We start from the raw sequence: 27596 nt of genomic DNA, 5'->3' as shown, positions 1-27596 counted from the left end.
TATTCACTGCCTGCTTCCATATTAATGAAATTATAAGGTCAGCACTCATGTTACGTGTTGTCATGTTACCTTCATTAGGCTACATGTTCAGTAAATTAACCTGCTCTGAATTCTGCCACAGGCCACATGCGTAGATTTTATTTTTATCCAGCATGATGCACAAACACAGTACCCCTCTCTGTTGTTACAGATGTGTCCATTATTTGAATTTTCTTTATTACAAATAATAAATCGACAAAATCTCAAAAATAATTTCTGTCGCCCATTGCAGAGTTATAAATGAGTGCCAGTATTTTCTGCTAAACAGTCTACACTGCAGTCATTTGCACAAAATGACTCAATGCAAGCACAGGCTGTTTATTACCCCTGTTCAGATACCATGGTTACATGTTAAATAAAGGACCTCTGTAATTTCTTTTGAAGTGCAGCCCTTATGTCACCAGGAGGAGGAGATGCATTGTGCACTATTGGTATAGATACCACATGGGATTTTTCTTCTTTCACACTGAAAGAAATCAAGATTCGTCTACTAAAACTCAATCAGTTGTTTGGATTAGCAGAAGTTGAACTGGGACACTATCATTAATTTAGATTTATGTAGATGAGCAATTAATGGCAAAATGCTAACATTTCTTATGAAAATAAATATTGTTTATGTTTTGTAGTTTCTTAAATAATGCAGCTTGTCAAAACAAGCAAAATCAAATGGATGCACAGTAGCTAACAGTTTTATAAAACTGTCACGTGCAGGTTTTCAAATATCACATGAATTAATTATTAGCAAAGTTTAAATCTCAAACAGCCAGCTGCTCTTTTCCAGCACAACTCAAATGACAGACAGGGGTAGCACATTTATGCTGTTTATCACTAAAAAAGGATCAGCAATGTGACACCTCAGAGCCTCACTGATCTCTTTTAGAAATTAGACTTTTTTTTTTCAGTCAGTTAATTTTTTTCATATCATTCTCACAGGAACCTCCAGCCTCCTAATACACAATGCACTGATTTTCTTCCACAGCAATAATATTTATTAAAACAATTAAATGCAACAATAAAATACAATAAATTGTCTATCCTTTAGAGTCACTTAGGTTAGCATTCATTCACAGCTGGAACTGACTCAAGTCAGTTTGCAGAACACTAATTTGGCCTCTCATCATCAGGGTTTCATCTTCAACCTGCAGTGAGAAGGTCGGTCAATGACGTTTCAAAGCGAAGCATCTTCAGCACATCTGGATCCAACATAAGCTTAATATGTGCACAGTTTTTCAAGAACGTTTCAGTCCGCCCATAAAATTTCAGCACTTTCTGTCACCAGTATATTTGCGAATTCCAAATCCCTGGTGCATTTCTCTGTGACTTTTGCAAACTTGACTTAGCTATGTGAACGTGTTGCATCATAGTTGTGTCGTACTGTATGCCTTGTAGTCAAACACCACAATTTTTCTTTTTGCAGTCTCAGACGGGCCTCATGGGAAACTAAAATCAGGTGAAATATGAGCCACTGGGCATCCCATGTCCCCTCCTTTTGCTAACTGCGGCAGTGGTCATAGTCGGTCCACTTCACAGGCCAAATGCCCCATGATGGAAACCTCCCATGGCCTCCTCCCTCCACTTGTGCCATAGTTTGTCCTTACTAGTGAGGCCACAGGTGTAACCAGTCACTATTATAGACGGCAGAGCTCTTTACCTGAATACATGTGTCTCTTTGTATTTCAGATCAGTTTGGAATTTAACACACAAAGACACATGCAACAAAATCATGCAAAATATGTCAAAGTATCTATATCAAATAAGGGAACACTAACACAGGAAAGCCTACCAAGCAGACATTTTGAGTATCTACAAGTTCAAAGTTCATTTTAGAATCAAGTCTTTGTGTGAAAATTTTTAGGATTCAGCTGCATTTATAGTCATAGCAACCTACAGGCTGGAAAAAGGAGGAAACGATGGAAGCTGACTGATGAGTTCATCAGTCCACTGGCAGACTCTGACTGAAGAGGCAAACATCTATTTAGCATAATGACAAACTATAGCGCAACAGAATAGGCACTTGGATTTTTGTTTTGCAGAAAATATGGCTGGGAAAGATTCTGGATTTCTAAAGGAATTCAAATCAAATTTGAACGCAACATAAATGTTATCATATATTATCATTTTGAAAGACTTATGTGTAGATATCAGAGATCAAAACATTTTCACCCTGCATCCAGTGTACTTAAGAGTATATGTCTATTTAAACAATGACATCCTTTAAACCTTTAGCTATCAACTACTACAATTTTGAAATGAAATAAATAGTAAATACTGAAAGGAAAGTATTTTCCTGACTAAAAACACATAAAACTCTTCATATCTGGGGCTGTTTTTTGGGGCTTGTGCTTCCTGGCTCCAATTAGGGGAAATCGTGACAGTATAGCACAACTATATTTAAGACACTATATGGTGTGCTTCCAACTTTGTGGCAACAGTTTTAGGAAGATCCTTTCCTATGTCAACAGTACGTTTTCCCATGCATGCAATGAAGTCCATACAGAAATGGTTTTCAGAGTTTGGTGAACAAGAACTTGACTGGCCCACAGAGGATCCTGACCAAAACCGTTCAAACACCATTTGGTGTGGAGCCGACTGCAATCCAGGCCTCATCAGCCAACATCAGTGCCTGACCTCACATTGTGGCTGAATGGCAGCAAAACTCTGCAGCCAGGTTCCTAAATCTTGTGGAAAGCTTTCGAGAAAAAAAAAATAATGTTCTTACAGCAGCATTTTGATGGGTTAGGAAAGAGATGTTTAACAATCACTTATGGGTGTGATGTGCAGGTGTCGGCGTACGCTTGGCCACGCAGGGTATATAAAACATGCATTTTCTGTGTCTTGCATGTCCAAACAAACATAAGAACCCAAACTAAAGATTCTTATCTGTACAAACACATTAAATACATTTACTTTCTATATCTATTGTGCTTTAGTCCACATTCCAGGACAGTTGACGTTGTGTGTAGATTTCGAGCTGAGCCAGTGCTTCCTCATCAGGAGGGTGTTTCCTGTCATGTTGAGGACATTCAGTCTCAGGTGCTGACCTGAGGCGGCGTTGTGTGCTTGGTGACTGTATTGCTGCAGCACTGTTTGACAGTGTCATTGGAGATCTGGGCAGTGCAGGCCACCGTGTTGCTGTAGACTCTTCGGTTGAGCTGGATTACTGTGGTCTTGGAGGGCAGCGACATGTTCTCCACTGACCAGTGATCACAGTGAAACAGAATCAGGAAACACTTGTAGAACTGAGGATAACATGGAAAGAAACATCACGTTAACATAGCTGCACCAGCTAATACTGAGAGTTCATGGAAACATCAAAGGTGGATTTGCTTTTGCTTGACCCTGTCAGAGAGACATGTGGCCCGGGTACATGGGTCAGAATTTGATTAGGCAGAAATCAAGCCGTAGTGCACTTTCATGGTAGAGCCCCTTGAGAGAAGTTAATGGTCCCCTAATGGCTTTGCGCTGGCAGAGAAGTTGCTGTCTACCACTTATTAGAGTAGTTTGAGTAGTGCTGCTCTCTGAAATCGAAGGGCTTTCTCTTATTCGATGTGTTCCCTGAATATTGTGAAGCAGTGAGTCATGATGAAATCTGTTTCTAGTTTTTCCTTTTCTCTTCATTCTTTTGCTTGACAGTTAATGTATACAATTCAAGAAAAGGTCAAAACACACTGCTCGCTAATTAAAAGAATTATTAAGATCATTACTGAAGACAAATCCAGTAAATAAAATTGTATACAGGTACCTTTTTGCTATGCAGTTTTGATTTCTGAGCCATTATCTCCGATGGCTTATATACATATGCCGTTATGGGAAGCAGTACAAAATAAATGTCACAAAGGTGAAATTATGAAATTTACTTAAAGGTAAAGATGTCTAATTAAAGTGCCATTATCCTGGAAAAACCTTAATTTGACCCTCTAAGATTTTCTGTACAATTGATGTTGACAATAAGAAAATTAGAAAGTTATTAAAGAAACAATAAAGAGCGAGCTAGCTTAAGTCAAAGAGAAAAGGCCATGACAAAGAATTTCAACGCATGTAAACATTACACTCTCCTACATTTTTTTGGGAGGATTTAGCTTGGTTATTTGTGGTGATTGCAATTGTGCTAGAGAGCAACAGCAGATGAAAAGAGAGTCAACAATCACAATAACAGTCATCAGAGAGAAATGAGCAGCAATGTGCAAAACGAAGCGCAATTTAACAATGACAAAAGGTGACCAAATGTATGAGGGAGCTGACTGCTGTCTTTATTCACAACGTGCTATCACAGTGTATTAAAGACAACATGTAGAGCATGCTGAGGCAGGCAAACTCTTAATATATTATGTATTCCATTCTATTTTTATCTAAAGGAGGGTTTTGCTGAGCATGCTTACTCTTCTTCAGCCCAAATGAACTTCACATTGACATTTCAAATTTGTACCTCAGAACTGTCCTGTGTAAGTGCAGTCCTGGACGTCTGAGACAATGCAGATCCAATGAGGATACTGACGAAAACTATTAAACTTTCTCTAATCATTCAGACTGAGAGTGCATTTTAGTATCAAGGCAAATTAATACTAGTCTATATGTGGACTATTAAGTTAGAAACTGAAAACATATTTCTGTCTTAACATAAAATATGAACGCGTCATGGTAGTTAGCTACCATAAGCTGTGAGATTCTTTATCCTCTTTACTAAGCTGTGAAAAGTCTGTTTCTCTAACTGGGGAAATCAGACATGAATGGTCAGATGACACCAGATGAATTTAAATTGCTGAAGAAACCTGAGATGTGGACAGCGATTCAGATGTTTGGAACAAGGCTACAAATTACTGTACAGGCTGGAAGATTATCTCACGTTTGTTGTTTTGAGAATGAAATGAGAACATTAATACCACTCCCAAAACTGTTTAGTAAATACAATGCTACAGAGAAGAGCTATTTAGCTTAGTTAAGCTTAAAACATGGAAACAGGAAAACAGCTAGCCTAACTCACGAAATAGGTAACAAAATTTGATTATCAGCACCTTGAAAGCATTCTAATTAATTTCTGTCTTGATTTCACTTTGCTTGGCCAAGAAATAGTCCCTCCTCTAATTGCATTTCAAACTCCTAACCTCTTGTTTTCATACTTCAATTTACATATAGATTAAACAGACATGATACAGAATGCTATTTAATGTGCTTTTAGAGTTGCATGTACCCAGATTCAAATTTGAGAAATGTTAAGTTAAAAAAGGTTAAGAAAAAGTTGCATTGAGGCAGGTAAAAGATGGCAGCCTTTCTGGTGGTGGCTTGCTATGGCCTGTGATATTCATTTACTCCTTACTCTTCGCCTGGGAAACAGTTGGCTAGTAGCACTGTCATATTCATATTTTGTGGCAAACAGAAGCCTTTATTGTCTCATTCCATTGTTGGGATCTCTGGCCATGCGCTCTGGAGAACAATAGAGCGGCCTACATGTAACCCATAAAGCCTGAGTTAGAGTGACCAACTGTTAGAGACCCCACTCATGATGTGCAACTAGTCATAAATTCCTGAGTTTAAACTCAGAACCAGCACGGACATTGGCTGCGTGCCAGCCATCTCCACGGGGGTCCGAGGTGACGTCACTCCGGTAATAAAAGGTCACTGCGACCATCAGCATGCGCTTTTTCCCCGTGCGTGCTGTGACAGTGAGAGCTGCTCCAGGCTCTCCAAGTGTCCAAACCGCCCAAAGGGAGCAACAATCAAACGTTTTGATTAACATCATTTTAGATCCCGGGTCACAGTTCTGCAACTCGCAGGCCGAGAAACAGACTGCTGTAATTTTCGGTAACTTTTCCTTTTTTTTCTTCATCCGACGTGGATCGCTGAACAATCAGCTGATCGCACGTTAACGAGCCGCGCGCCGACTTTGTTAAGGACGAAAACAGATTTTGTTAACTTCTTCACCGGTGATTTTCTCCGCTGCCGCCGAGAGATCAACACTCCGCATCATCAGAATAACGGACCGCCAGCATCCCGCCGAGGACGACGCTGCGAACGTTTAAGCGGATCATTCTTTCAAACTCCGAATGATCGGAGCAACGCAACGTAAGAGGCTTATGTCTGGGCAGAGATAGTGTAACGTAGGGTTGTTTACACATGCTTTCTGTAACTTTTAAGTGCTGCATTCATTGATTTTGTTTTCCGGTCGGTCATTTCCGCCGTTTCAGCGAAACCGCGCGTCACCAGTTAAAGGACCAATAGCTGAGCAGATAAGCTCCGGTTTACTGACTCCGCTACTGTGTGGTGACACGCGAGTTTCTAAAGAATTAGAGTGGATTATTTTTACTGGGTTGTGTTTCTTGTATTTTCATTTCTATCTTTCCTCACACTCTTCTTTCTGAACGGTGAGGCGAAAGTCCGAGCACGCGATCACGAACCGTAACCAAGGGGTACGTGGCGCTCAAAGGCTTCCGCCCATTGTTCCCTTCTGTGACCACATAAGCAACATCACGTTGGTTATCACCATCTTGGCTCTGAATAATACGGCCGGCGTATTCTTCGGTAGTCATTTGGAGTTTTGCTGAGTCATCACATGCGTGTGACTAGTTTTGTTTGCTGAGTCATCCTTTATGTGGTTGTTCATCCTGGTGTGCTGACCCCTCCTCATGTAGTCCTCCACCATTTTGGTTGTAGTTTCCCCACTCGCCATTCTGGTTGTAGCTCCTCCCCTCATGTGGCCATCCGCCATCTTAATTGTAGTCAGCCACTAGCTTGTTGTTAGCTGCTATCTTGTTAGCTGCTATCTTGCTAACCGCCATTTTGTTTGTTTTTAGCCTGTAGCTTGTTAGCCACCCTCTGGCTAGCTTGCTAACCGCCATTTTGTTTGTTTTTAGCCACTAGCTTGTTAGCCGCTACCTGGCTAGCTTGTTAGCCTCCATACTGTTGTCATCATCTCTCTCTCACACACACCCATACATACACACACACACACACACCTGTATATATGCACACCTGTATATAGATATACTCTTGCTACTGTACCTGTGTTATCTTAGTTAATAGTTAATGTGTGTCGATAAAACTTAGATTATAATAGTGTTTATTACAAAGTGATACATATCTATGGATGGTTGTTGCTGTTTAATAAATCCTGTTATAGTTTAACCTGTCGTTGTCTGTGGTTGTTGTGTATGTACTTGTAATACCAGCTGAATTCATGACAGCCAGTGCTCGGAATCATCCTTCACAATTTTAAGAGACTGTTTTCCCATTAATTAATTTGGCTATTGGTCCCTGGTAACAGGGTGGTGCCCCGATATTTATGTGTATTAAGTATACACTGATTTTACTTTAATGATTATTTCCCATAATCATTGACTCTTTGCCAATAACCAAATTGCTCCTACTAAGTCGCACAACACCATCCTCCACCGCAGCCTTCATGTGCTGAGATTTGGTATTGTTGACTTAACTAAGATCTTATGTTCGTGCATGTATTTGCTAAGGGGGGATTATCTGCTACTCAGATTCTTTAAAAGGAGGCAGAACTGCACTGTTTGCTTTGAGTTCCTTGATGCAGGTGTTTCTGATTTCAGATTTCAGTTCTTATTGCTTATTAAAAACAGCTTCATTTGAACTTTGCATGTTTGCACATACAAAAATGGCTGAGGACCTTGCCATTAAATTTTCATTGAAATTGTGCAAAATTATTCATCTCTTCGTGGCCAGTATAGACAGAAGAAACAATGTCTGCAAACAAAATTCTTGTCAGTGTAGATATGGCATGCAAGTAATATTGTAAGGGTCCAGTGTGTAGGATTTAGTGATCTGGTGGTGAGTGTGCAGATTGCAACCAACTGAATACTCTTTGCTTCACATTCTACCTCCAAGCATGTAAGAGAACCTTCGGTGGCCTCTGAAACCATGAACAGCCCACTCTACAGCCAGTGTTTGGTTTGTCTTGTATTTAAAAGTGGGGCCCAGGTGCCTTAAACTTGGTGTGGATACATAAATACAACTATGTGTACCCACAAAGACAGAAATAAGGCATATGCCTTATTCTGTTTCGTAAATGTCAATTATTCTGGAAAATGCAGGAGCTTTATTTCCAATACTACAGTAATTCATAAACGGATGTATAAACACTCTGTTTGCATATTGACTCTTATGTCCCCCCCCCCCCCCCCCCCCCCCCCACCACCACTGCAGGCATCCTCCTGATGATGGCGCTGTGCGAGCAGGTGCATGTGTACGAGTACATTCCCTCCATGAGGCAGACGGACCTCTGCCATTACCACGAGCTTTATTATGATCCTGCCTGTACACTGGGTGCCTACCATCCCCTCCTGTATGAGAAGAGCCTGATCCAGCGGATCAACACTGGGCCTGAGAGTGACCTCAGGAGGAAGGGACGGGTCACTATTCCAGGCTTCAGCACCGTTAACTGTGACGTCTGAAATATGAAACTGACCACGAACTTAAACATACACTCCAGCCTTTTCTGACTGACTGTGGGAGAGGTGCAATAAAGCCACTGGAGACGAGGAGGCTGGAGCTTAGAAATATCAAATTAGACCCATGAAGAACATAAGCCATAGCCCTCCAGGGAGGGATCAACATGGGGGCTTCTGAAAGAACTTGTCTTCATTAAGGTGGTTTACTAGACCAGAGACTGGAAGGAAGAGTCTGCAAGACGGAGCTGAAAAAGACATTTCTCTCTGCTTTAGCTGAGCCACGTTAGCTTTGGAGCTGACTAGGGTAGCAACAGGTCAGTGTTTTTAGGTAGAAAAGTGACTTTTCAATAACTGGATGTGGTTTAGTGGTATAAACTCTGTGTTTTTCAATATTATGGGTGGTTCTCCACTTAAAGAAAGATTCCACTGTTTATAATGGTGGATATTTGTGTTTTTTTTCTTTTTTATTGGTCCAAAGGGTTGTGAATAAGCAAAGAAGTCATCCATGCTGAATGTCATTAATGCAATATATACTAACACATTCACATAAGCGTATTACTGTACATTTCATTGCTCTGCAGCGGGCGCTCCTGTTTGACATTCTCCGATATCATGTCCCATGAAATCAGAAGTTGTGCTTTGTGTTGTAACAAGGGGTTTATTTCAAACTACTGATGTTTTTAAGCCTGAGATAAATTGTTCTCCTGTGCATGCAAACTTGCCAGCTCTCTACCACCAGGTTCTCACTGTTTAGGGACTTTTACGACGATTCTTCATTCTGTGTCTGCCAGACTCTCTGTTAATAGCCCACAGGATGGAAGGCACTGGTTGTCTTTTCTGGATTCTTCCTGCACAATTGAATCGAAGCTAATGGGGCCAAAACAGATCTTGGGAACAAACCGGTGCTCAGAACAGCTGTAACCCCGTGCCTGGTGGTCAACTGAACACTTTTCTTGGGTTGCCTTGTCACTGTTCAGATACATGCAGTACATGTTGTGGCAGGACTGCCGTAACCTGGTGTTTAATTGCAGTGAGAGGTGTGGAGCAGTTGATATTGCTGAAGTGAGTTGTATCAGTGGATTCTTAGCTCTGCACTCAGCACCTCATCACCAGCCCTCGTTTTTGACGGTTCACTCTTTACTGAATGTAATTTTGCCACCACAGGTAATGGCCAACCCCTCCCTGGAGCTCACCACTGCAGTATGGTGTGCAGGGTTATTTCTTTTGTATCTGTCATGTAACAGCTTGAAGCTAATTTCCTTCAACTATGAAAGTCTCATACTTTCTGAAGCTTCTAATACTGGTTTGTACATGTCCACAGCTTAGAGCAGAGATGATTAAAAGTGAGGAATTTCAACCTGTAATATCAGATTTACTTTATCTCTGGGTAGATTTTTTGGTGATTAGGATTTTTGTGTTTACAATCGGTCAGTGCCACATCTGCGCCAATCTCTTGAGGTATAAGTTCAATATAGAGAGGAGGGACAGTCATGATTTTTGCTGCAGATATTCAATCGGAAAAATCTTGCAGACAAGAGATTTTTACGCTAAGTGTGCTATTCCACAAAATGTCCTTTTGCCATTGATTGTGGTTTGTAATAAGATGTGAGATGTTGCTGTGACTATTCTGATGTATGTTGTATTCGAAGGCTTTGTAGTAGTAAAAGTAGTAGCAGTAGTAGTATATGCATGATTCTGGGGCTTAGCATTACTTGTTGTTGAGTAGGGCTGGGGATCATCCAAAATGTATCAGTACTACTACACGTACCGTGCTGATATCACAACAGCAGCTTTTTGAAAACATTTTTTCTACCAGATCAAAGTGGTCGGTGGCAATTTTTAATAGCCTATTTGACAAACAGGTTGGCCAGACAAACAGAACATTAGAACCTTCATAATGATTGGCTTTACTGCTGGGCTGTTGTTGTTAGACTGCAGAACAGTTAGCTGGGAGAAGCTACTAAATTGACAACTGAGTGCATGTACAGAAATAACCAGATGGGAATGACTTACATACACACATAACGAAGGTATTTCATCACAATGATGCAAATTCTGTGAATCTGATATTACCATAAAGCAGTTCTCATTGATGTACAGCTGCCTTGGTGTGTATGGAAAGATCTCTTTTATATGGTTGTATTGCCCAGCCCTACTTGTTTTTGATAGTCGATGCTATAGACGTAGACTGGAGTGTAAAAAGAAAGTAGTGAGGTTTGATACACAGGTATACAGCCCCAGTTTCAGGTGGATTGTTCAACCTGTCATTAGAAGATTCTTGGACCAAGGAACCCAGTGAAGTCAGCAACCATTAGATGACTGTAAGAGAGACTGAAGAAATAATTTTCAAATCTTAAGGAGATTTTGCTTTAGCATCATGCAGGTTCACAGCTCCTCTGTAGGTTTTCTCTGTTGAAATAAATGATCAAATGTTTTACTGCTTGTGATTGTAACACACTGAAGGTGCAAAAAACCCTGATCATATTGTACATGTATATTTCTGACAACTTTGATTATTTTCCAGTGCACAGAGCATGCAAATCAGGATCAGGGCCAAGAGTCTTAAACTGTCTGTGCTGTACTGTGCTGCAAGTAGACACCATTGTCATTAATATTGTAACAGGCAGTTGTGCTAAAAGATTTGTTTTTACTTCTGCAGATTTTAGTGCATGCTTGTGGACAGGGAAATTGTAACCAGCTGCGGTGCAGCTATTAGTAGTTCCATGGGAGCATTTGATTAAGTGCAATGCCTTCTGGCAACTTCATCTTCGCATCTGAATATTGTGCCAAATTCCGTTTTTAGTTATGTCTCAGCAGGGTGGTTTGATCGTGGGATGAGGACTCAAGAGTAATAGCAGGACTTCTCAGGTGCTATTGCTTCTGTCTGAGATACTTAAAATGGAATATGATTTAATGTTTAATCCTCTTCAAGACAAAAGTTGTATTACATTATTACATACAGGACAATACGTTACATGTTTGACCAGTGGTGAAGTGGTGAGAAAATATATTTGCAGACACTGTTTACTGCATTTTGCCCTCTCTGCTCTTTTCTCTTGAGGCCTGTTTTTCATGTCTTGTTTTTATTCAGTATTGTGTGAGCTGCTGCTCTACGCTGCCTCTAAAAGATTGTGCAGCATTTAAGTTTTACATTTCCCTCCTGCAGCTTCCTGCAGTATTCCTGAAAAGAGGAAGAGAAAAATCCATGACTGGCTGAAGAAGAGTGAAGGTCCTGTTTCACTTTCAACAGCCTTAGCCTTCTTCACTTGTGAATTCTCTTATTACACTTGAACTGATATTTAAATAGACCATTTGTATGATTTCAGTTGTTGTAATCTGTCTTTTTTTACTGTGTAAATAAAGCTGTTCTACATGTCAGAAACAATGAGTCTGAATCAGTCGCACACATGTTGTTGACTCACCTGTTTGTTCATAAGTATATAGATGAGGGGATTGATAACAGTGCTGCTCTTGGCCAGTAGCGAGGGCACCACGCTGGCCACAGGACTGATGATGTTTGGCGGGCCGAATGTTGCCATCATGGCCACGACTCCATACGGCATCCAGCACAGCAGGTAGCAGGCTGCTGTGGTCAGAACCATGAACAGGATGTGGTATTCTCTCCTTCGGGCTGCAGTCTTTCGGATCTTACCGACCTGTGGATGAGAGTCAGAGAGGATTAAGCTCCTAAGTGCTTGCTTCACTGATTCAGTTTCAATTTTCAGAGCAGCTGATGGTTTCCTTTCATTTCACTACAATGTGGGGGAATATAAAGAAAAAGAATATACAGTTCTAAACCTTAAAAAACTTCTTTAAATAAGACATTCAAGATGCATTTATTGTACAAGCTGCATTGCCAAATTTAAAGACAAAATACATATCAATTTGAAAAAACTAAAATATATTTATTACATGTTGCAGAAAAAGCATCAGTATGACAGTTTTCATAACCCCTGCATTTTGCTGTTCTATCACACAACAATAACAGTGCTAAACAATAAAAGCAACGGCTTGTTCATTGTGATGTAGGTCTAGTTATCACAAACAACTTAAAATTTGTTTTATTCTGATGCAGTTGTTGTCTGCCCTCATGATCAAGATCACCAACATTTGTAAAACAATAGTGAAAGATATCAATCATGTCCCTGAATAGTCCCACATAGCTGCAACTTTAAAGTGATGTGAAAATGCACCAATAATCACAATAGACAACAACAGACAGTGATAAATAATATTTAGAAATAGAAATTTTTCGACTGCTTGGGATTTAACTGGACTAGTGCCGGCTGGATGTGGTAACATCAGTTGCATCAGTTGCTCATGCAGAAGTCTGAAAGCACCAATATTTCACCCTTTCTCTTGTAACACAAATACTTTGATTGAACATCACAATTTTTCTGTCACCACTGTTCACTTCTGCAACTGATGAGCACCACTGATTTGTGAGATTCATTCATGCTTCACAATCAGAGAGCCATTGACCAGCTGACGTTTGTAACTCCGACTAACAAAGTCTTAAAATTTGCTTTGGATGAACTGCAGGCATTTTTGCAAGTAAAATGTGCAGAGGATCTTGTCATTAATGACAATGAAATTGCTTAGAAATCTGATCTCTTTATGGCCAGTACAGACAGGAGAATCAATTTCAAACGATAGCAAACAATAGCTCTATTAGTGTGAATGCAGCATGTGAGTATCATTCTAAGACACATTTGAAACAATGTGGAACTGTCCTTCAACAGGAAAGATTTCATAAAAACATACTAAGCTCAGCGCCATAGCAACCAAGACCAAAGTGAATCTTACTGACCACTGCCTCTGGGAAAAGGAACATCCCCGGGACATGAGATGTGCTCCCTTGAAGCTTGACAGCATTGCAAGTGCAACATTTCCTCCCTCTTTAGGACCAGAGCTTGCTTGCTGTCCATCTCTGTATGTGTAGTGTGCAGTCAGCTTCTAATAATTGTTATTTGCGCTGCACTTCAAAAAATTGAGGTCCAAAGCGCCTTATAAAAACATCAGCTTAAAATGATTAAAGAAACAAGAACATGTTTGAGTAGGCTTTAGCCTTTGTCACAGCAGCTGAGCCCGCTGAGGGGTAATGCTGTGCTCAGCAACAATCTAAATCACAGGGAGGGTTAAGGATTTAACTCAAAGTAAGTCTCTCCACAAAACTCAGAGTAACAGTCTATAGATATTGTGCTATAGATATTTTAAATATGCAAGTGAAAAATAAAAACCACTTTCCCTTATCCTACCTTACCAAAGAAAACTTTTTCACAATGTGACAAAAGGAACGAGTTAATTTTCTTGCTTTCTTCCGACAAAGTTTTCAAGGATTCAAGGAGCTTTATTGTCATTTCACACATGTAGAAACATGAGATGTAATGAAATTAGTTTCCCCGGTCCCGGTATAAGCCCAATTACCTAACAAAATACCTAATGCAAATAAATATAAAACAACACTATATAAATATAAAAAACAATCAGAATAAAAGATATAAACAATCAGAATAAAGATATATAAACAGTACTGCGGTATTGTGCAGTTGGTAGCTGCACTGCCTTAACAAAAATTTTTCACATTTTTTCTGTGATAGATAATTTGTTCATATATGAGCAGTCTCCAAACCTGACATTCACATCATCACATGATATCATCTGTCATCCTTCTTTTGTTTGTGAGATTCCTGAGATGGATGAGGACTTGTGGATCAGAATTTTATTATGATTGTCAGGGAGCCATTAACCTGTCCCCTGTGACATCACATGGGTTCAGGTGGGGTGTCAGTTATGCTATCAAACCAGGATGGGCCAACCCTACTGTACGTCTGGGGTGTATATTTGACCTTTTTCACTTCGGTGTCAGTACATACCACCCCAGGAGGGAGTGGATCCTCCTTCTGACAAAATACATGAAAAGGCACTCTTCTGTGGTCCTGCCAGAGGACAGAGAGGCATTGTTTTTTCTGGATGTTTTCTTGTCCCTTAGAACACCAGAAAATTCCTTGGCCTGTAGTTAGCCCCATTAGAGCTGGATAGGAGTGAGAGGCCACATGCATCAGTCGTTCGGTTTTGTCTTCAACAACAAACAAGAAAACTGTATTTGGACAACATTTACATACACACAGATGCACACACACAAGATCTCTCTACCTGTCTGACTGCCAGTAAGAGCCTGCCATAGCAGTAGATCATCACCAGAACAGGTAAACCAAGGCAGAAAATGAAGAGGCAGATGATGTAGGCGTGCGACTGGGCTGTCTGAACCGTCCAGGACACAGAGCAGCTGGTTCCTGCCCCCTCTATGCCATAGCTGCTCCAACCCAGCAGAGGGGGCACTGTCCAGAACAAGGAGTACAGCCAAGAGCCACCGACAGCCAGCAGGGGCTTGCGGTAGTTTGGCCCCCGCTTGTTGTATACAGTCAGAGTGCTGTAGCGGTCGTAGGACAGGATTACCAGAGAGATCAGCGAAACAATACCTGGGAAAGACAGAGAGGTGGACTAGTGAGTCATCTGATTCATCAGAACATTTAAGATATACTGTATAACATAGGCTGGAGCAAATTGCCATCTGAAATACAGCTGTGTAACATACTGGATATCTGAAAAAACTAGAACTCATCTATGACAGTGGTTTTTAAACATGACACAAATTAGCTAATAGAAATGCCATTATTTTAAATATTCTAGTGCAGTGGCTCAGTTTTCAGTGGTTTAACCGGTGATTGCACATGTAATAAAAGACTTCTTAAAAACATAATGTGTTTTTTTGGGTTTTTTTTTTTTTTTACATCATTCAAAAGTGATTCCTAAAGGTTTGGGGTTTCCAAACTATTTTACTTCCCATATAAACTCAGTGAAATTGACATAAATCCGAGATGGTCAGTATTTCAGTGTCTTAGTGAGTCTTATCTAAAGTAAAACCTGCACTCAGTCAGGATTTAGATTATGGGATTATCACATCGGGTGAATAAATGCATAAGACCCCTTGAACCCCAATCCCTCACCCCTAACCGATTCCTTTGTTTGAGGCACTTTCTTTGAGGCATGCTGAGGCCTTTACTACCACGCCACTCAACAAGTGATCAAGCTTGGCTCATAACTGCCAAATATACAAATTGATCAGTTCATTTCAAACTGTCTTCTGTAAGAAGATATTGGGTTTGATTGCTGTAAATTAAAATCTAAAGCACATCCTATGATTCTGTTGACAGACTCATTTTTATACACGTTCACATCACTCATCCTGTACTTACAAACATCCAAATTTGCTTTGAAGCCTTGAAAAGAGTGTAACAACATAAGCAAGCAATTATCTGAATTGTTCCATCCAGCTCTGTTGTGATTAAGTGAATGAAATCAGAAAATAACCACAAAATGTTTCCACAGTCTGTGGCATTAATAACACCAGTTAATCACAATGCGCACATCTATGTACCAGGTTCATGGAGTATGATCATGACTATAAATGAGGCAAAGCCTTTCTTCCAAAATCTTTGAGTGTGTGCAACTCATTCTGACCTTTAGCATCAGTGATCATTCTCAGGAATCTCCAATAAGTTCAGGATGAGAGAAGTTAACCAGGGCCAAGGCTGTATGCTGATAGTATGTGTAAGTCCCATCTCTGCCTTATAATCTGACTAAATGGCTTTCACAACTCTGTGGGCTTGGGCTTGAAGTCAGGTCAGCATTTCATCTGGCCTTGATTCTGAAGAACAAACAGTGCACCCAACCATTTAAAAGCAACCCATCCCATCACCAATCCTAAGCACAATGTAGTTTGTCATCCCCTGAGCTGGGTCATGACAGTAGGTATTGTATGTAGCACAAATCAGACCCATAAAAGAGCCAGAAGAAGGTGTCCTGGAACCGTAGTAAGGATGTGCTGATGTGAGTAGTGAAATTGCTTTTTAAGTATCCTAATTAGCTGAGGCACAACCTGCGTTACTACACCCATAACATTGCATGTTTGATTGCGTACTCAAGTTCTATTAGACCATGAGTGTGTGACAATGAGACAGAACGCGCAGCACCAAGACCTTGAAACTCAAATAGCTAAATGGAATTCTGTCACCATTACCCTCGTTCCAAAAAACTTGGAATGCTGTGTAAAACATAACTAAAACAAAATGTGACAAGTCACAGGTGACACGTGGAATGAATAAGATGAATCATCATTTATTTCCCCCCCAGCTGGACAGCGTACCCCGTCACATTTTGAAAACAGTTCAGCAATTTCTCAAGGACCACAACAATGGAGACTCCCCAGATGCCAACCTGATGGAGAATCTGTGGGATATGACGGAATAAATCAAATCCAGCCTCCAAATTATGGCCATTCTGTTTTATTTATGTCTTACACAGCATCCCGACTTCTTCCGATTTCACGTTGCAAAGCATATGAATGCAATTGAGGGAATGCGATGTTAATTTAAAATTTTGGCATGAACTGTATCGATGTATGGTGGCTGTACCAACATCTTTGACGTCAGATGTGTGCTGAAATAAACCATACACAAAGGTTACGACAGCTTGGGCTGAACAAGTTTTTAGTTTATCCACTTCACTTTCAGTCAGGAAAAATCAAATTGATTTTGAGCAGCAACAGCAAATTTTATGGAGGACTAATGCTCCCTGAGATAGCCCAGGAAAATGCCTCTGCTGATCTTTTCAAGTCTAAACCTCTGACCCATTTCTAGCTGCATCTTCCTCAGTGGAACTCTTGACCTTTCTCATTTTCTCTCATTTCATAGTGTAATGAAGTTACCAACAATTTGCGCTGTAATTCAGCAAAATGAGGAGAGCCTTATGTCAAAGACCCCTTTGTATTGGACATAAAGAGTCACATTGCAATTCCACATGGTTGAAAATATTTTATATTACCATTTTGCATTCAGTGAATAAGGAGTTGCAAGGCATGTAATCCTGTATCTGTAGCGAAAAGGAACACTCAAACCAGGCAGACAAAGAACCTAATCGTGAAAAACGAAATATTCGAAAATGTCTTTTTACTGTCAGAACTTCAAATATCTTGTGCAGATTAAAATAAGGCATTGCACATCTGAAGCACATCTGCCACATTTTTAGAAGACAATTTAACCTATCAAATGGAGAAACAAGCAGCTTATTGCTGGGCAGCTCACCAGACTATCATAGGGTTAACACAAACATTGAGCAGAGAAAATACATACATGCCTGCATGGGCATATTAGAATTGCTAGTTCAACTAACATGTGAAGTAAAGAAAAATTTTTATTTATATAGATAAAAATCACATTTCACTTTACAGCACCCTGTGTCCTTAGACCACCAAATTCAGATAAGGAAAAAAGGTGCCCATGGGGAGAAAAAACATGGGGAAATGACACAGAGAACAGTCAAAATGCAAGCAGCAGCTCCCCACCGCCTGTTCATACCTTGCTGACGTGACCCACAACAAGTCACACATAAAATGTTCCAGTATTAATTATGTAAGATCAAAGGCTGCTGGAGAGGAAATGTGTCAGCTGACTCACTTTCCCCCAGCAGAAGCTTCAGCACTCAGTCTGAACTTCACCATATGGAACATAAAATCCATTAGAAGTATAATGAGGGCAGGTTTCGCTTTGTATGTCCTGGAGGCTTGTACTGTACATGCATCCCACTAACAAAATGGTTTGAGTATCTGTGGTGAAATTTTTAATTTAACAAGGGATAATAAGAGTGTGTATGTGTCTGTAGATATTAAAGACATGAAGGTCGAGTAACCAACTGTGATGACAAATCATATCTGACACCCCTTCCTTGTTCCAGCCCTCCCACAAGGACTGCCTGTAGTTTAAAGGAACAGTTTACCCAAAAATAAAAATTCAGTCATTATCTACACACCACCATGTTGACAGCAGCAGTGTGAGGCTTGCGTTTACCAGGCAGGTGATTCTGATACTGCAGATAAGCCCCCCAAGGGGCTAAAGGCTGAGCACTGCAGAAAGGGTAAACGAGGTGAATTATAATGCATTCAAAATGCCTTAAGACTATCAAAAACAAACAATGTTTTCTGGTGCAGCATGTCAACAGCCATAAAAAATAGATACGACTGATAATGAATTCTAGGTTCAAATCTCTTATGGAAAACTAGGAGCTAATGGGGTTTGTAATGCATTCTGACCGCCTGCACTCGCCAATACACACCTGAACAATCAACTGCAGAAAAGACTCAGTATGCTGTATGTGTGTGCATGTCCATCATTCTTCAGTTAATCTCACATACTACTGGACCCATCAGCACAATATCTTTTGTGCATATTTATGTCTGTATGACTCTCATGGTTGCATTGATTCACAGGTTTTTAAAACCCTATTTCACTGACAGCTATATTTTATGACTCCATCAACTGCTGACTTCAAATGGCCGATTAGAGCTATAAGTGACCAAGAACTGCTTCAGTCTGGAGGCGTATTTCTGAAAGAAAAAAAGAAAAAAAGAAAAGAAGTAATCATTCATAATGCAAGTTAGGCATTATGATGCTCCCAACCTTTGCTTGAGGACATTTCCTCGAAATGAAACTTGTTTGAATTTTAATTGAGTACCACTGCACTTGAAAAAAATATATCTGGTGGTCATGTTATAATGCCTGCATTTGTTTGCATTTTCACTTTGAAATTGATTTTGTACATTGTACAACTGAGACTGATGGAAATGCCATCACCTTTCCAGGTATGTGACCATAGACCAAAGTATAAGACAAATTGAAATTTTGACCTGTGTTGCTGCTCTATGAAAAGTAAGGGGAGCAAGTAATTGCAAATTATTCTGAGGCGGATATTCATTTTTAGACCAATTTTCATTTAATGCCAAATTTTGTCAATGCTGGACCTTCACATTTTTGCACTTGATTACATTTTTGTACTTGTACACCAGCTCACTTTTGGTGGCAACATCTGCAAAGCTACAGTAAACTACTTTAATAAAATAAATAAACATGGGTATGAGTCATCTTGCATCATGTTGGTTTCTGACAGTGGCAGACTCTGGTTATCTAAGGTGCAGGTGCAAAAAACAAGGACACCAGCTGTGTGCAATGAAGTGCCAGCTGATGTTACAATTACTACATCTCTGTGACAAAAGCACATATAGGAAGCTATTTAACTAATGACTATTTAGAGACACACTGAAGCCAGCTTATTTGCTGGCATGTAGTGCAGCCTATACGGCACCGTATCAGATCTTCTCCATTTTAAGGGCATCTCAAAGGCCAATTCATTAAGATTTCTTCACTGGGAGGGCACCCCAGAGGGCACTTTGTCATATTTTGTTATGCTTTATCTGTGAACTTTTGGAACTTTTTTTTTGTTTTGTTTTGTTTTGTTTTGTTTCGTTTTGTTTTGGTGGCACCAGTAGGGGCCAATCCACCCACCCCTTTCAGTCCAGTGGTCTGTTTTCCTTTAGAAAGCCAAAGGCGAATACAAAGATGGGAGATGACACTGAGGTTGAAAATTTGACATTTAGAAGACCCAGAGGGGCTTTCTGTGTCTTCACTGCGCTTTGCAATGTGAATGTCATCCTTTACTGGCCTTTTTTAAATTTGATCCTTGCCTCAGGACAAAAACAACAGGTGATCGATAGCAATTCTCCATGTGATGTGAGCAGTTGTGTTCTGACACTGACATATAGAAGAAGCTGCTCTGCTATCTCATCTGAAAGAAAGACAACAGGATGTAAATGGTGTCAGGGAGATTTGCAGAGGAAATGAATAATCCAAGTCGGGTTTCATTTGCAGTTTAACTAAAGCACTCTGCCATCCTTATACAAGCGTAGTCATGCATCAATAGTTGTGTGAAATAGACGATGTAATGTTCTTTTAACAAGGCTATTGCTGAGGGAGAACAAGATGTACTTCAAGCAGAAGAGTGCTTTTGTTAAGGTTGATCATCGTTGTTGCTGTATTTTGCGATTTGGGCACTGTAAAGCAGTTTGTCCTTGAGCAATCACGTATTAAAAAGAAATAAAGTACACATGGGGAAAGAAAGAAATAAAACACCTAAGATATGCATGTGATCTTCACTGATTGAGCGTTTGTCTAACATAAAGGTTAAGAGGTAAATTCTCTGAGTCCATGTTATTCTAAAAAATGTGTACCTGAGTGTATCTGTGAAATCAGTGTCTTGTGACATTCTGCAATTGCAATATTTGCACATGTCATGAAACAAGCATTGTATTTAGCCTTAGGTGTCTGGTAACTGACTGAATCATAGCAGCATTCAGTGAGATGCGCTCTATCTCAAGCAATCAGCACCAAGCTGAATGAAGTCCTGTATACCAGCAAAAAATATGGCCACAGTATGGGATGCCATGGCTGGAACAAAGACAAAATAAGCACCTGTCGATTTTGAAAACACAGTAAGAAATATAACCTTATTTTCAATAAAATGGAAACTGCTCTTTATCAAAATTCCCTTTTTAAGTCAGTGAGGTATAACAAAGCACAGCAGGTGAATGAACAGAAGCAAAACTGTCAGAGGATATAAAAAGCGATACACAGCGATACAGGTCTTGGCGTGTTGACAGAGAAACTGTTAGTGAAGACAGAAGGAACAGAAAATAATCAACAAGCGTGGGTACGGTGATGATAATCTCTTAGCATCCCTTCATCCACAAACAACATGAGTCAGAATGAGAAAGATGTGCGCTGTTTGGTGTAATATCTTTTGGTGTGGAGTCAAGTTGAAAATATAAATGAGGTTGGTATAGTGAGTACATCTGTACAAGAAGCAGAAAAATAAGCAGTTTTTGCACTAACTGACACAACCAGCATGCGGAAATGCAGTGCTGCACAGGATTGATTATTTTTTACTCACCACTAGTGGGCATTAAAGGATAAAGATGTTCTACCTTATTTTATAATACCATATATTATGTCTTATATATCTGTTAGACCTTCTCTCTTGCCAGCTTCCCTGTTTATTTATTTCTAAAATACAACAAGGTTGTTTTTGAACAACCACAAAGTTCTTTGTTACAGAGGAATAATCTGCATCATCCTTTAGCCTCTCAGGCAATAAGACAAAGAATATCCCCCAGCTTTATCCTCTGTGTTTGCCAAATCTATCTCAGGTAAAGTTCCTTAAATGAAGTAGGCCAGTATAAAAATCTGACTCTAATCCCTGTTCTGTGGAGAATTTTGTATTTGGCTGGAAAAGACAGGACAAAGTAGAGCTGGACTGATAAATAAATCAACCCAACATTATGCCGACTTACGTGCTGGTCACCAACAAACACAAAAATGTCACGATATAAAATACTGTCGTTAAATATTCTAATTTATTTAGCCTCTAAACTGATTTTCTTTTTAACTCGATATGTAGGCATGCAATCCCACATCAAAACTTGTGTTTGAAAAGATGGCAAGCCTGCTCTCTCCACACACACCACGATTAGTTTCAGAAACACAGAAGTTCTTCGCGGTGCCATGAAGAGCTTACCAAAGCAGGAGTTGATGAAGCCGTACCAGCTGCAGCCGCTGCGCCCCAGCAGCCACTTTCCGCGGATACTGGAGGCAAAGCTGAGCGTAGTGCCGAACACACACACCAGCATGTCGCTCACGCTTATGTTCAGCAGCAGCATGTTCACCGGTGTTCGCAGCTTCTTGAATTTGCAAAACAGAAGCAGCACAATGAAGTTGTTCAGGAAGCCGAAAGTCATAATGAAGCCCAGCACCACGGACAGCACGACGAAGCCCGTCGGGGAGAGCTTCGCGCTGCCAGCCGGGGCGTCCAGCAGCTCCCGGTCATCGCTCAGGTTGAAGCTGTAATTAAGACCAGCCTGACCAGAAAACATCCTGCTGTCCATTCATCGGAGCTCGTCTTCACTCTGGATCCGTTTCAGTAGTTATGGTTGGTCACTTTGTTCTACTGGAAAGTTTCTGCTTAGGGCTTTCTCCATGCTGTTTTTCTTTTGGGACAGAAGCGCGCTTCAGGTTTTCAAAACGCACATTTCCCCAGTGATGCTGAAAGCATATGGCTGATAACTCGTTCATGAAAAACTGACTAGAAGGCTAAAAAACACACGAAGGGCACATGAAGTAGACCACCTGTTTCCTTAACGCATCACCGGATTCAGCAAGGTTTAGTAAGCTCACAAGCTTCTTTTGACGCCTTAAGGTGTTGGCAAAGCTGCCATTATTCACCTCAGTTTACACAACTCAACCTTTTCCTAACTGTTGCTTTATGTTTGGTGGAATCTGATCTCATCCCCTGGTCATCATTTTTAAGATGAATTGTAATCCTCGCTGACAATGAAGACTCGATGGATGAAGTGTTAAGTGAGCTCAGTTGCGCTATGCAGCATCTTTTAAAGGGGAGTCTTACGTCACGAGGTATTTGGATGACAGGGGGCCATGGGGGAGGTGTATGTGTGTGTGTTTGTTTGTGTCCCTGAGTTGTCCCTTTATTTATTACATTTATATAGTTTTCTGACAGCAGGGTACTTCTTTGATAGCCCAGATAATGACGAGGGAGGGCCAACACATCCACAGTCAAGACTGTCTCCAACAACCTTGAAATAGCTATGCAATTAATGAGTTGTTTGTAAATTAGTTTCACATTTTGTCACCTGCAGATTAAAATCCATCCACGTGTCTGTCACTATACAGTATGTGTTCTTGAGCAGAGGCTATAGCCACCGTATTGTGTGTAATTCACTGAACAATCTATAATCCTATTGTTTTCTGTTGTGTCCTGCTAAAGAACATAAATGAAAAATATCTGAAATTCTAACTAAAGAGCCAAGTTGACTTTATTGAAATAACATGAGCTGCATATTTCTTTTCCCAAATGGTTCTTATTGTCTGCTCTGAAAATGTAATGTCCATATTATTCTTTCAACAAACTGCCAGAATTTGCACACACAAAAGACAAAAACTCTCACTTGATGATGACCAATAGAAATTAGGCTTATTCATATTTTGGATTTGACTGATGCATCATAGTTCTCTTTAATCCATCAGCCAACCTGATTTATCACAGAAGAAAGAGCACATGTGGTACTAACAACATGATTCTGTTTTCTGTTTTAAAATTATGATAGCAGTACCAATACCAGCGCCCTTAAAGTGACATCAATGGCAGTACTTCCTTTGATATCTCAACATGCTCAACTCGTAGCTCTATCAGAATTGGTGGTGAGCAGGAGATAAGGAGACAAATTAGCTTTTTAAAAAATGCACTTTGTGCTTCATCTAAAATCTTTCTCCTGGTGCTCTCCACTCTCTTGGGCTCTTCGCTCTTGCTCTGCTCACCATTTAAAATAAGGAAAGCCCTGTGTGATGAATGCAATCATAAGCTGAAATTTATCAAAGAAGTGAACAAAATCTTGTTAATTTGCATCTGTCTGTTTGTCCCTTCAAGTCACCAAACCAGCAGTACGTACGCCTTCATGCAACGTGTTAACGTTACACCTGTGGTACAACATTGTGCTCTTGATAAGGCTGCCTTTATGTATTTGTTGTTCGTCATTATAACTGATGTGTTGTTTTCATAATGCAGCAGCCCTAAAAGCAAAGTCCAACCATTGAAGCTGCTGATGTTGTCTAGTTGAGATTAATAATATGCTGAGCAAATCATTAACTGGCTCATGGAGATATTCTACACTTTAAGCCTTCCTTCCTCTCAGTTTGAGCTTCAGCGATAGATGTCTAAATCAAAGGCACTCTGCTCACCATGAAATGGTAAACTGATAAGCTGGTGATGAAGGAAAATGTCCATGATGCTTCTCAGCAATGGTTCGAGCTAAACGCTAATATCAGTATGTTAACATGTTAACAATGACAATGCTAACACGGTGATGTTTAGCAGGTATAAATTTAACATGTTCAAAATCTTAGTTTGATGTGTCAGTATGCATACATTTGCCCATTAGTACTAAATACAATGCACATATATGAAGATGAATGTAATTTTTTGGCAGATATTTGGCCATAAATCTTGACCTGCTCATACCTCAAGACAGTATAAAATCGACACCCTCTATTCAGTGATGATAAAATCAGTGATGATGAATAAAATCAATGAGGTAGGTTGCGATTGACAGGTTTCGGAAACAGGTCTCTTTTCACTCCTATTACTACAACACAGAGCAGCAACAAACGATGACCAAATGACTTATGGCCATCAGTAACTGCATAGTAATTCTCTGACAGGCCCGTGATGTCCACCACTGAGAATACAGGAAGATGCCACAGTAACACTGCACAAATGATGTATTATATTTGTGACTTTTGCTTTTATACTTATCTTTATGTCACCACTGACTAAACTAACTGGCTTTGGGATTACCTGTCTCCGCCCTGATTGTTTCCACCTGTGCCCTTACCTTGTGTGTGTATATATAGTCCTCGTCTCCCTTTGTCCTGTGCCAGCTTGTCTTGTCCCTTGTGTCAGACAACCAGCATCATCTCAAAGCCATTGCCAGGTCTTGTTACTTTGTTCTAGTGATTTTCTTTGCTTAGCTTCAGTCTAGTGAGTTTTTGTTTCTCAGTTTAGTGTTAGTGATTTTCTGTTTTCTTAGCCTAGCTTCAGAGTTTTTGTCTCTTAGTTTATTGTAGGTTTTTCCCTCTGTGAAGAGTGATTTTTGGTTTGTAATTTTGAATAAAGACTTTATTTTGAAACTTTGAGAACTCTGATTCACCTCATTACATTATATGTGGAAGTCCAAATGTGCTGAATGGATGATTTCATTTGATCTTATCTGTGTTTTCCTGCTGCATTACCTTTGCCTTTAGCCCAGTGACACTATGGCAGTGGACAGCAGATCCAGAAGAGCAGTAGAGGGGCAGCAGGCTGTGGAATTATTTGTGCACATCATTATATAAGCTCAAACAATTGATAACCCTTACTTGTGTCCCTGAAGTATCCCCTGCAGCTAGGATAATTAGTTGCCATTGTCATTTTTTATTTTTGACGGCCACAAATTATGGAACAGAATCTCTGTGGATCGAGTTAATTCCAACCACAAACAGCTGTCAGATGGTCTATTACCATATAATTCCATATAATTACAGATTGGTATAACTGCATCAAACCAGGCTAAGAAACAGAGAGAGAGAGAGAAAGAGAAAGAGAGAGTAAGGAAAGGAGAGAGCAGGAAAGCAGAGATGTATAAGGCTTCCTCATAATTGTCATTGATAAATGATGAAAATTTTTCCCCCTTCTTCTGACATTTAACTTGTCTCTAGCAGTTCTCTGCTGATGAAGGAAAGACTGAGCAAGCTGTAAGTAATTTGACTTTGTATTACAATATGTAGTCATCTTGTAATAAAAGTCTTCATCTTGAAGTGGATGGTATATTGCAACAACATTTTGTGGTCTTGAAAGAAAACAGTAACATCATTATCACAGTTTACTAAAATAACTCTTCTTTCTTCCTTCCTCCTCTGCAGCTCAAAGTGGACATCTGCTTACCAGGAGAAAATGTCCATTGAGTTATACCATTCAAGACCTGAACATATGCGTTATCCACAGCTGGGTGCTCATATCATAACTTCTACACAGTCTCAAAGTGCAGGAATGCGGGAAATTAACTGAGCCTGTTGCCCTACAACTGTCCTCAACCTGTACATGGGTTGCACAAGGCTGGTCTAAAGTTGTTGCAACAGACCATTTTGACGAGGTTGTCTGATCAACTCTTCTGAAGGAAAAACGTTTCAATTTGGCTGCCACGGCTCATATATATATGAAGCCGATCGCCAAATCATCCAAATTTTGCTAGGATGAAGGAGTCTAAAAAAAATGTGTTAGAAATTGACGGCTTCATGTTAATCAGTTGGTTAGCTAGCTAGCTGGCTAATATGAAGGCAGCAGAGATAAAGTTATGGTTTATTCAGGTTAGAGTAACAGCTGTGTGTCCCTGATAAAATGGGGTGTCTGAATATTGCATTCGTTAGTTGCATACACACAGCTGAGGATTTTTATAAGACAGCTCTAGTTCGCTGTCTCTGTTTCCGAGATATTTTTGTCACCCAATACCTCAAAAGGAATGTTATTTGTGGTGCTCACAGGATTGAAACTTTAGATTAAAACATGACTAAGAGTCTACAGCCATAGTAACTGTGTGGTCCTGAGGCTCAGTGGTGCCTTTAGTTAAAATCTAAATCTAATGTCAACATCCTGATGCTCAGAAGATAATGTTTTGCCTAAACAATGTCATTTATCATAATAAATCCATAATAAATTTGAAGAGTGGGACATTTTGAAATTGTTCATTTACTCTGTTGTTTACACAAGGTGTGCTCTGTTGATTATAGCTGTGTGTGGAAATCGTGTCAGTCTCACATACAATAAATCTTGGAGCTATGCGTCTGTTTAGTTGGCCAAATCACCATCTGACACATCCTTAGGCATGTGGGAAGTAAACTGGCAGAATCTTCACACAGCAAGTTTATTTATGTATATTTTTCTTTATCTGCTATTGTGATTTACTACCTCAGATATTACATATGCATATACAAACAGTAGAGGAGTATAAATGAGCCCATTTTTTCCATGCACTGCTGTTCATCAGTCACCTCAGAAGTCTAAGCTGCCACCTTAAAACAAGCATATAGTATCACATCTGCACAGACTAAGATTTTATTGGCTCTTGACAAAAATGACACCATTGTTTTCGAAAGTACCCATCACTTGCCAGTACATCAGTGTAACTTGATATATGATTAATCACCATAATCAATAGAGGGTATTCATCAGAGAGGCAGGGTGTCATCTATTAAAAGTCAAACAGTCAGACCATATGAGATGTATTTTAAAAAAAAAATCAACATCGTAACCCTCTGATCCTTTTTTTAAAAAATAATATATATCAAAATATATATTGAAGTTAAGTTTTAGTACATCCAGTGCTTTCATCAATTCACTCCCATTTCCCAACCGGTTTATTTGCCTGCGATGCATAACAGGGAGTCAGCAAATATGAATTTAAAAAAAATTTATCTTAAAAATGTATCTTATGAGGGGCAAACAAATGATTATTTTGGATGCTGTTGCATACAGCATCCAAAATAATCATTAGTAAAATTAATTATTATGCTAGAAAAACCGTTGTCCTCTATAAGCTTCTAAATGGTTAATTGGTTAATAGTTCAATGGGTGATTTTATTATAGAGGTGTATAAGT

The 27596-nt window shown here is 39.8% G+C and overlaps 2 protein-coding genes across 2 annotated transcripts in view; one reads left to right on the top strand and one right to left on the bottom strand.

Moving 5' to 3' along the window:
* st6gal2a (ST6 beta-galactosamide alpha-2,6-sialyltranferase 2a) overlaps nucleotides 1-10881 on the top strand; it is a 42106-nt gene extending 31225 nt beyond the window's left edge. The window contains exon 7 of the mRNA XM_046403460.1: nucleotides 8203-10881. Within this exon, the coding sequence (XP_046259416.1) occupies nucleotides 8203-8450 (248 nt within the window). The 3' untranslated portion in view covers nucleotides 8451-10881. The remainder of the gene's footprint in view (nucleotides 1-8202) is intronic.
* tmtops2b (teleost multiple tissue opsin 2b) lies at nucleotides 1016-22961 on the bottom strand. Its single transcript, XM_046403462.1, has 4 exons — nucleotides 21912-22961; nucleotides 14604-14929; nucleotides 11870-12103; nucleotides 1016-3278 (listed from the first exon to the last, which is right to left on the bottom strand). Exons 1-4 carry the CDS (start codon nucleotides 22276-22278, stop codon nucleotides 3069-3071), a joined length of 1137 nt encoding a protein of 378 aa, XP_046259418.1. The 5' UTR covers nucleotides 22279-22961; the 3' UTR covers nucleotides 1016-3068.
* Between the last annotated feature and the right edge of the window lie 4635 nt (nucleotides 22962-27596).

Source organism: Scatophagus argus, chromosome 11 (genome assembly GCF_020382885.2).
Source record: "Scatophagus argus isolate fScaArg1 chromosome 11, fScaArg1.pri, whole genome shotgun sequence".
Taxonomy (NCBI): domain Eukaryota; kingdom Metazoa; phylum Chordata; class Actinopteri; family Scatophagidae; genus Scatophagus; species Scatophagus argus.
Note: the sequence above shows the minus strand (reverse complement) of the source record. Positions and strands in the feature narration are given on the sequence as shown.

Coding starts and splice junctions, on each gene's coding strand:
- tmtops2b (XM_046403462.1), bottom strand. CDS start 22,278: ATGGACAGCAGGATGTTTTCTGGTCAGGCTGGTCTTAATTACAGCTTC. Junction 14,930..21,911: donor CTTCATCAACTCCTGCTTTG/GTAAGCTCTTCA, acceptor TGTCTTTCCCAG/GTATTGTTTCGCTGATCTCT. Junction 12,104..14,603: donor TCTTACTGGCAGTCAGACAG/GTAGAGAGATCT, acceptor TCTCATCCACAG/GTCGGTAAGATCCGAAAGAC.